Here is a 13,571-nt window from a genome sequence, read left to right as displayed (position 1 = left end):
CACTTTTGTTTTTTTAAAGTTCCCTGTAGTTTTGTATTTTTATGAGATCTATTTGCCAAGCGCAACCGGAATAGTGGGTTAAGGGCAGAGGGACTCAATCAGATTGGTTTCTCTTTGACCTTATTTGACACATGGAAGAGAAGACAAATATGAATGCTTGAGCTGCTGATGTTTGTGAGGATAACTTTGTGCTAAGCTGCTCATTGGGCGGTGGGGGGAGAGAAATTGTAATTATAGAGTCTCTCCTGTTTTTGGAAGCAGTGCTGGTTTTGTTGGATTCCGCCCTTGATCGAAGTAGGTAAAAACTTCCTAATCTACTGCTTAGCAGAAACGAGGATCTGGCAATATTTTCCCTGTCACTGTCATCTCCATGACAACTCGTTAAAAATCTGTTTTCAAAACTGATCTTTTAATGTTGGGAAGAGGGGAAACGAAGCTATTGAAATGAAAACCAGAGCATGAAGATAGAATCATAGAATATCAGGGTTGGAAGGGAACTCAGGAGGTCATCTAGTCCAAATCCCGTGCTCAAAGCAGGACCAATCCCCAATTTTTGCCCCAGATCCCTAAATGGCCCCCTCAAGGTTTGAACTCACAACCCTGGGTTTAGCACGCCAATACTCAAACCACTGAGCTATCCCTGCCCCCCATAGGAGGGATAGGTCTAGAGTGTCTGTTCTCGCTGTCTCAGAACACAAAAACAAGGCTACATTCAGTGAAACTGAAAGACAGCAAGTTCAAAACTGATGCAATGAAATATTTTCCTTACAGAATGCTGAATTGAGACCATGGAATTCATTGCCACATGATGTGATTGGAGCTAAGAATTTAGCAAGATCTAAGGAAAGATTGCGCATTTCTGTGGATAACTAGATTATCCAGAGTTATAGTGCTTTTTTAAAAAATACTTTGGAAGGGACAAAACCATCACAGAGGATAGATTATCCGACATTTGCCTCCTGCACCTTATTCTGAGACAGCTGGTACTGGCCACTGTCAGTCAGTGGTCCGAGCTTTCATTTCTTGTATCACCAATTCAATAGCCTCATTGTATAGCCTTCTGTATTCTGAAAACACTTCGGACCAGATCTTGCTACCCTCACTCACCTTGAGTGGTATCTTGCTTGACACTGAAGTCAGTGGGACTGCTTGTGGAGTAAAATGCTACTCAGCTTGAGTAAGGGTGACAGAATTTGGCCTTTGACTTTCCTTTTTGACTTTGGGACAATTCACTGCCCAGAATTGTGAGGGCAGCAAACATACTTACTGTGGACATTGTAGTAAAGTGCTAAGGGACTCAGTAAGGCGTACAAGAGATTAAAGAAAAAAGGACCAGATCCTTAAGTGGTGTAAGTTAATTCCAGTGCAGCTATGCCAGTTTATGTCACCTGAGTATCTGGGCCATAGTCTACATTTGTTTCTCTAAGAGAGAGAGAACCACCTGTCAAGAAGTGTTTGTCCAACAGCATTCCTGATATGATCTGCGGATTCCACACCCTGCGTTGCATGCATGAGCAGTTCATCTCCAGTTGGGATTGGTCAATGCAAACCTTCAGTTTCAGATGAGGTAAAGACTCAGCTCCTTAAATTCCTTAGAGGCGGATGCACTAATTACACAGACCAGAAAAATAAGTCAACCAAAGCACTTCCTTTCTTCCTCGCTGTTTTTTGCTGAAACTGGATTAAAACCAAAAGAAGCTCATTGGTCTATTTCGGAAGGTTTATTATGTAAATAGATTTACATGCAGCATGCCACAGTACTATAATGCTAACGGTCTGAACTGCAGTAGACAATCCAGAGCCAGGAAATTGTTAAGGCTTCGTTTCTATCCTTAACACACTCCTTCCCATGCACCTTTGGTGCCTAAGAATTGTTCATAGGGATGTCACTTGCTGTGGGGAATGCCAAATTTTAAATGATCCTATATATCCCCTGCAATGGTTCTCCAACTTCAAAGGAAAGTTATAGCCAGGAAGAAGAAATCCCACAGCATTTAAATAACGGTCGTCTTGCCATCTGAAAAACGCCCAGTTACTTAGGAACTTCCTGGTTTTTATTAGTTTATTTCACAACCTTAATGCTATTTAAACAGCCGTTTTAATAGCATTTAACCCTTTGAGTGTCTGCTATAAAATTCATGGGAGCTTTACAGAAGTCGAGTATACCTGAGAGACTGGGAGAATGTTCTGATCTGGCAAAGAATGAGGTAGTGTGTTTGAATCATACTCACTAAACCTTTGGGTTGAGATTTTCCTAAACTACATAGGGGATTTGGGGGCCTGATTCTCATTAATTTTGAATGAGACAGGAGCATCGAGATCCTTTAGGCAGCTTTGAAAATCTGCCTCTTAATACCCGGGGGCGAGGGGGGGATTACAAGCAAAGGAAAATACACCGGAAGAGTTTCTATCCATTAAAAGTCATGTTGGATGAGTGTAGCTACCTTCAATGGCAAATCATATTTAAAGCCTCTGTGGTCCCCTGCAGTTATTTAAAACAGGGAGAAAGTAAACTGTGAGGCTTCTCTTTATTCCTTCCCTTTCCCATCATGCTTTGCAGGTATCCAGCTGGGAGGGAGCATCCTTGCCCCTCTCCATCATGAGGGATCAGCAGAGACTTAATTCCCCCCCGACCTCTGCCATATGCTGTCACAGAATCCACCCCCCCCCCCCCCCCACCAATGCATCCAGCTCTTCCCACGCCATCAGGCCTGTCTGTCCACCATTCTGCGTAATTGAATGGAGAACATCCCTGTGATGACCTCTCTGCCATTTATACCTGAGCTGTTCACAAGACATTTCCCCTCTGGTCATGGCAGTGTAATCTCAGACACCACCTGGCAAAGGCAGACGCAGAGGGGAACTGCAGGACCTTTCAGGAAATGCAGGTTACCTGGCATCTCCAAAGCTGGAGCATTGCATGCTCTCTTTCACCTGGTAGTGTGACAGCTAATGGTAAAATGGATTCTTTGATCTAAACAAACACACTTTGGGGACAGAATCATAGAATCGTGGGACTGGAAGGGACCTCGAGAGGTCATCTAGTCCAGTCCCTTGCACTCAAGGAAGGACTAAGTATTATCTAGACCATCTCTGACAGGTGTTTGTCTAACCTGCTCTTAAAAATCTCCAGTGATGGAGATTCCACAACCTCCCTAGGCAGTTTATTCCAGTGCTTAACCACCCTGACAGGAAGTTTTTCCTTATGTCCAACCTAAACGGCCCTTGCTGCAATTTAAGCCCATTGCTTCTTGTCCTATCTGCAGAGGTTAAAGAAAACAATGTTTCTCCCTCCTCCTTATAATAACCTTTTATGTACTTGAAAACTCATGTCCCTCCTCAGTCTTCTCTTCTCCAGACTAAACAAACCCAGTTTTTTTCCATCTTCTCTCATAGGTCATGTTTTCTAGACCAGTAATCATGTTTGTTACTCTTCTCTGGATAGTCCTCGCCCTCCACAAAGAAAGTGCTTCTATGCCTTTAGTTCCACTCATGAATTTGAGAGGTAGAACTTTCACAAGAGCTGGACCTAGGCTATGGAACCTACTTCCATAACAGATAGGAATGAGAGCAGATCTCTTCATTTTCAGAACTAACGGCAAAATTCATCTCTTTGACTGAGCTTTCTCTCAGTAAGTTCTTTGCAAGCACCGCTCACAGAGAGACAGCACATACAAACACACAGCATACAAACAAGCCAGCCTAGAAACTAATCAAGCTATTTCTCCTTTGGCCTGGAAAGGACAAAGAGGTGGCAAGAGATTATTAGTGTTCTATTTTAAAATATTTAAGGAGTTCTCGGAGAGTGGGTGATAGAGGCCATGTAAGTATCTAGATGGATAGACAGATGTAGATACTTAGAGGAACTGTGCCAATGAAATGGATGTTTGTTTGTTAATTTTTTTTTTTACTTTTGGCATACACTCCACCTACTTGTTTCTATTCCTGAGGGTAGTTGGGATCATTTTTGTATCTCTAAAACAGTGCAGATTAATTAATGAATAAACATGTAATCTGATTGATCAGATTAAATAACAGAGCTAATAATCCATAGCAAATGCAAGCGAAATCTTAGAGTAAAGCGTGAATGTCTGTAGATGGAAGTAAGTAGATCCTGAATTATAAATTGGCATTGGCACACACTGATTTACACCATCTGAGAACCTGGCCCAGATATTTTATATAAAGAAACTATTGTTGTGTGAAACAATGTGTTCTGAACAATATACTTTCTTTCCTATTTTTGTTTTATCCGTTCATTCTGCCAAACTGTGGCAGGGATAAAGTTTTCAGAGTTAATATATAACCTGATGTTTAGCACCTCTCATTGCAGAAGATCAGGCAGGACTAAATGTTGGCTGTACAGTATTTCACTGCTAGCCTGCTTGGTTTACAAAACCATAAACAGCTGCCAGGTAAGCACAGGTGTCGGCTGCTGTTTTGTGCCCCGAAGGTATTTACAGACAAGGTGGGTGTGTCTAGAAAACAAAAGAGTGAAAATAAGTGTAAATGTTCCATCATTGTTTTAATACAGGCTGCTGTACTACAAGTCTATGGATGGAGTTATAGGACAGCCTGCACTATTCCAGGATAGGATTGCTAGGACAGCACGTAGTAATTAAAGACCAGAATCGTGACTTGTTGACTCTGGTACTGAAAGTTAGGGTGGGCCGTCTTTCAGTTGCCAGCAAGGGCATGAAATACAGAACAGCCTTGTAGTTTGCAAAGCATTTGTGAGCCAAGTAATTGATATTAACCTTCAGGTCTGTGACACTAGGCCAGGAAGTAATGAAGTGATAGGAGTTCTCTTTTTCTTTCAAGCTCAAAGTCAAGAAAGTTGTTGCAGCTGTATAAACTGTGTTTAGGGCTACAGTCTTTGTAATACTACACTAGAAAATTTGAACCTGTACTTTTAGAATTAAACTTCCCAAGTGTGGAGAAACTCTGCATTATACACCCAACTTAGAACAACACTGAAACTTTCCAAGGTGAAACACCATCTGTCCACTCTCTCCTGAATGAAAAGAGAACAACAACAAAAGCAAATATAAACGCCTTGATCCTCAAAAGCCTCACTCACGTGAGTAACAGTTTGAAAAATTGGCCCATGTTTTAGAACCTGGTATAAGATTTTTGTTATCTTTTTTTCCCAAGCAATGCTATGATGTTGCTTTCTTGTGTTGCAATTCATTAATAAGCAGGTCTTTTATTCCCAACTCATGCTCTTGTGCAGTGATGGGACTAGTATGTGTTCAGAGCTAAAGTTTTTTTCTCTTTGATCCACATTGTGGAACAGAATAGCCTTAAAGTGATTCGCCAGGTGGATCAGACATTAGAATTTATCCCACATGTTGCTGCCTCGCTTTGGACTGACAAGTGCAAAACTTTAACCCTTTTAAAAATCACCAGCCAAGATTTTCAGTACAGACTAGTGATTTTGGGTGCTCAACACAAGATGCCTTACAAAAGGCCTGACATTCAGCGGGTGGGTGCTCAGCCCTTTTCTGAGAATCAGACCCCGTTAAGGATGTCTTAAACTGGATGCTCACAAATTGAGGCACCCCAAGTTACTAGTCACATTTCTGTATGTTCACATTTATTTGCTCTGTAAACTCGCCAGCTTCTGGGTGCCGATGTCTTGGATCTTGCAGATTGGTGTGGGTATGTAATCTCCCAGGCGAAAATCAAAGAGCCCCCATTAATTTCAGTGAACACATTTACAATCATTAAGGAGCAGCGCTGGTTGTGAAGGGGAAGCAGGAGTGTACTGTGTACTTCTCAGAGCCTGAGTGCATTCAGGTTTGATTTTAATTTGTCGATAATTTATTCAGGGTCTGTTATTCGTGCAAATATTTGTCTGTGGGAAGCTTTGGGGACATGCAGCTCAAGAAAATAAAGTGTGTTTTAATTACAGGCCAGAGATATTGTACATTACTGGGAAGGCTTTGTTGTCTTATCTTGACAATGTCTTTCAAACTAATCCTTAGTACCCGCTAAACCATATGACCCTTCCCAGCTTAACATGACAATGTGTCTGGAAATGTTCCTGCTATTCAGCCTAAATTTTCTTTTTTTTTTTTTCTAATTCAATCCCCTTACTCCTACTCATGCCCTATCCTCAACTGTAATACCCTAAATATTTCCTCTTCCTGTTTGACATTTACTCCATGATCCGGTATATTGTGGTCATCTCTCTCCCTTCCTTTTAAGTCCTTGATTTGTCAAGCTGTAGATATGGTCCAAATTCTTCTACATCCTTGAATGACCCCCGTTTCCTTAGTGTGTGAGCAGCTCACAACTTTCATAAATTTATTTTCATAACACCTCTGAGAGATAGAGAATTATCTCCATATAGGGAACAATAGCAAGGAAAGACCATGGAACTTTTGCAAGGTCACACAATCAGTTTTTGGTAGAGCCAGGAATCGACCCTAGGTCTCTAGAGTCACAGACCCAGGCCTTACCCACAGAACCGTACTTCCTACCTTTGGTAAAAACTGATCTCAGTAGAGTAGTTCTAGTTTTACACGGGTGTAACTGAGTGCAGAATTCTGTCCAAATCATTCCTAAAATGTTAAGCCCTCTTATCAGAACTCCCTCTTAATTGTAAACATCTGTCTCATAAGGAAGCGCCCGGGACTGAACACAACTGAATGTCTGATATTTATTATAATTATCAAACAACGATGTCATATAGACATTACACTTGGGTATGTAAGAACAGTGTCCTTCATTTTCCTCCCTAACATGTTATATAGAGTTCTGGTGTGCTGTGAAACAGCTGCCAAATCCCACATCTGAGGGAGCTACATTTCAGTGGTGATTCTCAAACAATACACAATCTGTAGAAGTAAGTTTGATGAAAGGCTCTGTTTTAAATATAAACTGATACTAATCATCATGCACTTCATGCTGACACGTTCCTGAATGGAAACTATTACATATGCCCTATTTGAGTAGCATTATTGGAATTGCCTATCGCCACGTTACCTTGAATGTGGTTCTAAAAATTCAGCACTTTACTTAATTATTCTCTTTGAATCCGGGACTATCATTTACTATTTGCACAGCAGCAAACACAAGGAGGTGCAACTTGCTTGTGGCCTGTAGGTGCTACTGCAATATAAATGTTAAATGATGATCACAGTAATTCACAGCTGTGACCCTGTCCCTGACAACGTGTGCTGCTAAAATTAAATTTCTTGAATATTTTTGCAGTATTTGGCTGGTTCAACAATGGTGATGATAAAATAGCAGCTGCAGACCTTCCATGAGGTGTCAGGGTTTCAGCTGTAGTTTAAACTTCACCACCAGGATGTGATACGAGCAGAGCATCTCAAGCCAAAAGCCAGACAACTTCAAATGTTAAGGCTGAATTCAGAAATCTGGAGCTTAATTCCTGTCTCAGACTGCTGTATAATTTTTCATACTTTAAATGCCTGATCCAAAGTCCATGGAAGTCAGTGGAAAGAGTCCCACTGATTTCAGTGGGCTTTCAATCGAGACCTACATCTCTAACAAATGTAGTGGGCCAATGCCTTCTTCAAACACACATCTTAACTGCTGAGCTATGCACAGCGGGTAGAACTAGGAACGGGTGGAAAGGAAGGAATCCTCTTCCAGGCTGCTGTAGAGAACAGAACGGGGTTGCCAACATGTAGACATGTGTGATGATATCCTGGGCCCACTGAAGTCAGTGGGACCAGGATTTCACCCCTCATGTTTACCATTGCTTTTAGCATCTTCTATACGTTTCTGTCATTTGTGCTTATGGCACCTGGGATGCCTTGTTCTTTTCCATGGGTAGTTTCCCTTTGACTGACTTTGTATTCTGTTATGTACTTGCAGCTCATTTGAGAACAAAATGCAAAGTGAATGCCTTACCAACTCTTTTGCTTGTGCTGACCTTTTTTATGACTTTTCTTAAGCCAGTGGTCCCCAAACTTTTTTGCCCACCCCTCCTTACCTGGTCCATGCCCCTCCCTCCTCTTGGGAGCTGTGGTCTGGAGCAGGGGCTGAGTACAGGACCACCACCACAGTGGGGAGCCAGGGCCGGAGCCAGAGCTGCGATGGGGAACTGGTGCTGGGACCAGGGCCAGAGCTGTGGTTGGGGCCTGAAGCAGGGCCACGGCTGGGAGCCAGGAACCACGGCCAGGAACTACAAACCATGGCCAGGAGTGGGAGCCGGGAATGGGACCAGCGCTGCAGGAGCTGGGCGATGTGGCCAGGAGCAGAACCATGTCCAGGGGCAGAGTGGGGTTGGGTGGTTCTCCCTCCCTGCCCCCACAATGGGGGCCGGCCCAAGCCAAAGGTTCACATTGGATTTCAATATGACATTAAGTGGGAAATCCACCGTATACTATTGCTTTTAGCATCTTTTATAAGCCTTGCAATTCAATGGGATTTGGGCCCATAAACACCTTAGACGTCGTTGAAAATCTCAGCCTCACTGATCAGATGCAATTTGTCAAATGGTCCTTATGAAAGTGGGGAATGCAAATGATAACTTTGTCAGTTTTGCTTGTTCTTGTTATAATTACAGGAGTCAAGACATGTTATCTAGTGTCTCAGAATTATAGCAAAAAAATTGAATACACTAAGCAATAATACATTTAACGAATACTGGAGACTGATGCTTCTTGAGAGTTGAAGGTATCTGGCCTTTTTCTTAGTGCCTTACAGTGCATATAAGGAATCTGATTATCTGGATTAGCCAAATTGTTTTACAATGTGTAATTGCTTAGATATCTGAACTTCTAAAAAACTGGAGGTCAGACTCCGTGCTAACTCAAATCAATGTAATCAATCCCTTTGACTTCAGTTGGCCCTGAGTGCAGTTTATTTCTCAGGAAAGTTACCAGAGTGTAGGAAACTGAAATCTCTTCCCTACACAACAAGGATAGTATGAGTTGTGGTAAAAGAAGCTTTCGTATTCTGCCCAGCCAAGGTGTTCTATAAGAACCGCTTCCAGGAGTGAGAAGCTAGTTTAGTATCCATAAATATTTGCAGCCTGGTCCAAACCCATTGACTTCAATCAGTGTGCTCCATTGACTTCAACAGGCTTAGGGTCGGCCCCCAAATCCTTGGTCTCAGCTGAGACTACCAGCAAAAGTGCCAGTTACAACGGTGGTGTGAACTGGTGGGCAAAGTCACCTGCTGGGGTGTAAGTAGAATAATGCCCGTCAACAACCATTCAGTCCAAGGCCTTTTCCTTAGAACTGCCTTTATTTCCAAACAGAAAAGGAGTACTAGTGGCACCTTAAAGACTAACCAATTTATTTGAGCATAAGCTTTCGTGAGCTACAGCTCATTTCATCGGATGCATTCCAAACAGGCGTTCCAGCACAAGGGCAAACAAACTCACAGTCCTGGGGACTAACTAGAGATGGTTGGAATTTCTTTTTACCCTGCAGAAAATTTTGATGTTTCGTCAAATATATTTGAGGGAAGCAGAGACTTTCTGAAAAAAATGTTCATTTCATTGAAAACCCAATTTTCTATTAAAAAAAAAAAAAAAAAAAGTTTTGATGGAAAATGTTTGACCACCTGAGGCTTTCCTTGCTTCCACCAGCCAGGAGGGGAGAGGACACACACTCCCTTTATTTCTTGGCTACTATAGAGCAAGACCCTCTATGACCGTCCTGACTCCGTGTCTCTTCTGTCTGCTGTCTCTGCCACAGAGACAGGAAGCCTTTTATCTGGCTTTCTGTAGGGAACATAAGAGCGGCCATACTGGGTCAGACCAAAGGTCCATCTAGCCCAGTATCCTGTCTTCCAACAGTGGCCAATGCCATGTGTCTCAGAGCGAATGAACAGATGCTTGCTCCTTGTCATGTGCCCTATAATTACAGCTCCCAGTTTTAAAGGACCCAGGCCAACGCATTGGGGTACATCCGCGCACCCAAATACCCAGGTGCAGGTGGGTTTTATGCTGTGGATACCTCTTAAGTAAGAACTGGACTGAGATCACCATTGTACTTCATGTGAGACACCCAACAGTCATGAGAAGGTAATAGTAGCTTCTGGCTACAACTAGTAGGACCTTGATTTCATTTGGTAATTGAAAGGTGAAGGACTGTATCCTATTATCAGGCCCGGGAGACATCCACCCTCCTATACTGGAACAAACATTTTGAATACACATATATTATCCCAAAGAACATATTTGCCTGGTCTTTGTTTAGGTCTTAAAAATTATGACTTAGATTTTTCAAAGCTGCATAAGGCATTTGAGAATTGAACATTCTAACCCCCCCCAGGCAGCTTTGAAAGTCTCCGCTTAATGTGATTGCCAGACCTCCAGTACTGAATAAATAGCCCTCTAATTATTAGAGGATATGTTCATGTTCTATGTATTGTAAGGTTTCAGAGTAGCAGCCGTGTTAGTCTGTATTCGCAAAAAGAAAAGGAGTACTTGTGGCACCTTAGAGACCAACAAATTTATTTGAGCATAAGCTTTCGTGAGCTACAGTTCACTTCATCGGATGTAGCTCACGAAAGCTTATGCTCAAATAAATTTGTTAGTCTCTAAGGTGCCACAAGTACTCCTTTTCTTTTTATGTATTGTAAAAAATTATTAACATTTGGCTAGCTTTCTGGCTCTAGGATTAAGCTATTCTTGTGGTTTCTTCATGACATGCTATGAAAGGACTTCACTGTACTAGGATCTGGTGCCAGGTTTTGTGCATGTTAAGACCTTTGCCAGATCATGTTGCTCTTGAGTGAAACTAAAGATAATATAGGAATTGTCTCTTGCCTTCATTGAGTCCGTTTTTACTGTGGAGCCTCCCTGGTTGTGTGTTTGTCATTTTTTGTTGTTGTTTTTAATTATCCAGTCCTTATATACCCTTGGTGACTGCTCGGTTCTGACATACACAAAAAATGGAACCCACTTGCTGTTGTCTCTTTCTAATTCTTACCTTATTTGTTTTGGCAAAATAGGCTGACCCAAAGGTGACCTTGCTCATGTCATGTAACTCAGTCCCCATCACTTTGATGTTGCAGCAGGCCAGCAAGTTTATGTGAGGGCAAATGTTGACGCTATGGACAAAATTGTTTAGAAGTTTTCCCACCAGCGTTGGTGACACACAGTCATAGGCTGGTTGTGGTTCAACTGCTTGTTTCTCCTCATGGGTGCAGTCTACTTATTGGCTTTTCTACCAAGTCAGCCTTTTTGTGAATGCCTGGTGATACTCCTTTTCAGTGTGAATAATCAGTAGGGTGATGGGTGGGTGGGTGGGGTGGGGGGGTAGATGGGCGGAGGTGTGTGGGGGGTGGGAAAACAGGGCAAGGGGAAGAGGGTTGGGACTTAAATGACCTTTGTAAATGTCTTTCCATCCCCTTTGTTGGTTGTAACGGAGATGTAACGTTGGTGCAGATGACAATTTAACCGAAAGCTCTGTTCTTTCCACAGTGGGTAAGCCTCACAAGTGTAACTACTGCGGCCGGAGCTACAAACAGCGCAGTTCACTGGAGGAACACAAGGAACGCTGCCACAACTATCTTCAGAATGTCAGTATGGAGGCTGCTGGGCAGGTCATGAGTCACCATGGTGGGTGGAAACCATGTTCAGGAGCCTCCTGTACCTTAGAGTGACTTCTGCACTTATTTCATGTTTGGTTTTCTCCATTTTTTTTTCTATATTTCAAATATCCTCATTCTTCCTAGAACAGTTACGTTTAAATATTCTTAAGGACAGAAACCGTGCATGAAATCCTGGCCCCACTGAAGTCAACAGCAAAGCTCCCTTTGACTTCAGAGGAGCCAGGATTTCACCGTGTGTGTGGGGGAGGGATTACGCTGTGTGTGTGTGTGTGTGTGTATGTATGTATGTATGTATGTATGTGTATGTGGGTGTGTACACCTATATGGATATGTATGTGTGTGTGTAATATATATTATATTTTTCATAATTGTGTGTACATGTACCTATATGGGTGGGTGTGTGTGTGTATTTGATACATGTGTGTATATGTATATATAAAATCAGCCCTGCAAAATTATCATGAAAAATTGATAAGACCAAGTATAAAATGTGGTGTTTGCCTACCCTTTAACATAACTGATTATGAGAAAAACTAAAAATATTGTAGTCTTCATAAAAACAAAGCTTCCCTGTTGCAAGTATGAAAGTAGCATTTGGCAAGATTGCTAAATGTAATCTATATAAAATGTGTATATGTAAATATTTTTACATAATAGGCATGCTGGATGTGTAAATAGTATATTGAAAAAGATTGAGGCTTTTTGCGCAGTATAAAGAGCTTGCAAAAGAGGATATAAAAAGCACGCTATGAGAATGTAATTTTATCTTTAGTGGGTTGTAAAATTTAAAAAAAACATATTTTTTTTCAGACTCTCCAAATTATTTTTGGTTTTAGGTTTTGAAGTGGAATGTTTTGATTTTTTTTAAATGTTCATGAAATGGCTTATCCTTTTAAAGATATTTTTATTGATAATTTTCTTTTGATTTTTGGTATAATATTTTAAAAATTTGGTTTTAAAAATAACTGCCGTGCGACTGAGCTAACCAGTCAAAATTTGCACTGTTGCAAAATGGAAAAAAAAGGAAGGAAACTAAAAGCAGCCTGCTTTCCCCTTTCTGTTTGTTTTTTGCTCCTGTGTAACTTTTCATTGGTCAGTTTCGTCCGGCGGTGGGATTTTCATTTACTTAAACATTTAAAGAAATTTTTTCAAAAATGTATAACAAAAAGCCAAGAACAACAACAAAAAAAATTTAAATTATTGATTTCTAATAGAAAATTTTGGTGGGGAAAAAACCCCAAGAATGTTTCAAAATGGGTAATTTTTCATGAAATATTCTTTTTTCACAACAAAGTTGCACTGGAAAAATTTCAACTGCTCTGTTCAATAAATTCAATTATATACCACCACCATAAATGCCAGGGAGAAGAAAATAAGCATTTAAAATCTGGTACATTCAGAAAGATTGACGTTTGTGACTAGACATTTTAGGCCTGATCTAATGCTCATAAAAGTCAGTAGAAATAGTCCCTCTGATTTCAGTGGTCTTTGGATCAGGGCATTTTTGTACCTTGAGTTTCAGACATACATGATCTTTTTGGACTCATGGTGTTTAGTTGGAGGCTAAGAGTTTACTCAGCTACACCATTCCCAAGAAGAGTCTTGGGCGCCAAGCCCTGCAAAGGCATACACACCTGTGACTTCAATGGGGCTTCTTTCAGGGGTTAAAGTTAAGTCGATGTGTGTAGTTCTTTTGAGAACTGGGTCTTCAGTGAGCTTTCTCCGTAAAACACAGTTATGAAAGCTACAAGTAAGTGCTTCAGGGATTGTGTTGTGAGAGATCTCTCCAGGTTCTACTCCACTTCTAGTCAAAAACACTTATCTTTGCCAGTGTGGAGACAGTTTTAGATTTGCTTGGAAGGAACTACTTAAAGGTGAAACATAGACTGTGCCGGCCAAGTTCTTAGCCTTTTCTACACCGAGAAGTTTCACTGGTTTAACTTAAATCAGTTTTTCAACCAATTTTAAGTTAGACCTGTCCAAACCCCTGTCTGAACACTCTTAGGGCTTTTGTACACTACCGTTTA

General features: G+C 41.3%; 1 protein-coding gene across 1 annotated transcript in view; it reads left to right on the top strand.

The window, feature by feature from the left end:
- IKZF2 (IKAROS family zinc finger 2) overlaps positions 1-13,571 on the top strand; it is a 135,012-nt gene that overhangs the window by 98,729 nt on the left and 22,712 nt on the right. The window contains exon 6 of the mRNA XM_074968103.1: positions 11,414-11,551. Coding sequence (XP_074824204.1) covers positions 11,414-11,551 — 138 coding nt within the window. The remainder of the gene's footprint in view (positions 1-11,413; positions 11,552-13,571) is intronic.

The sequence above is a fragment of the Natator depressus genome, chromosome 11 (assembly GCF_965152275.1).
Source record: "Natator depressus isolate rNatDep1 chromosome 11, rNatDep2.hap1, whole genome shotgun sequence".
Classification (NCBI taxonomy): domain Eukaryota; kingdom Metazoa; phylum Chordata; order Testudines; family Cheloniidae; genus Natator; species Natator depressus.
Note: the sequence above shows the minus strand (reverse complement) of the source record. Positions and strands in the feature narration are given on the sequence as shown.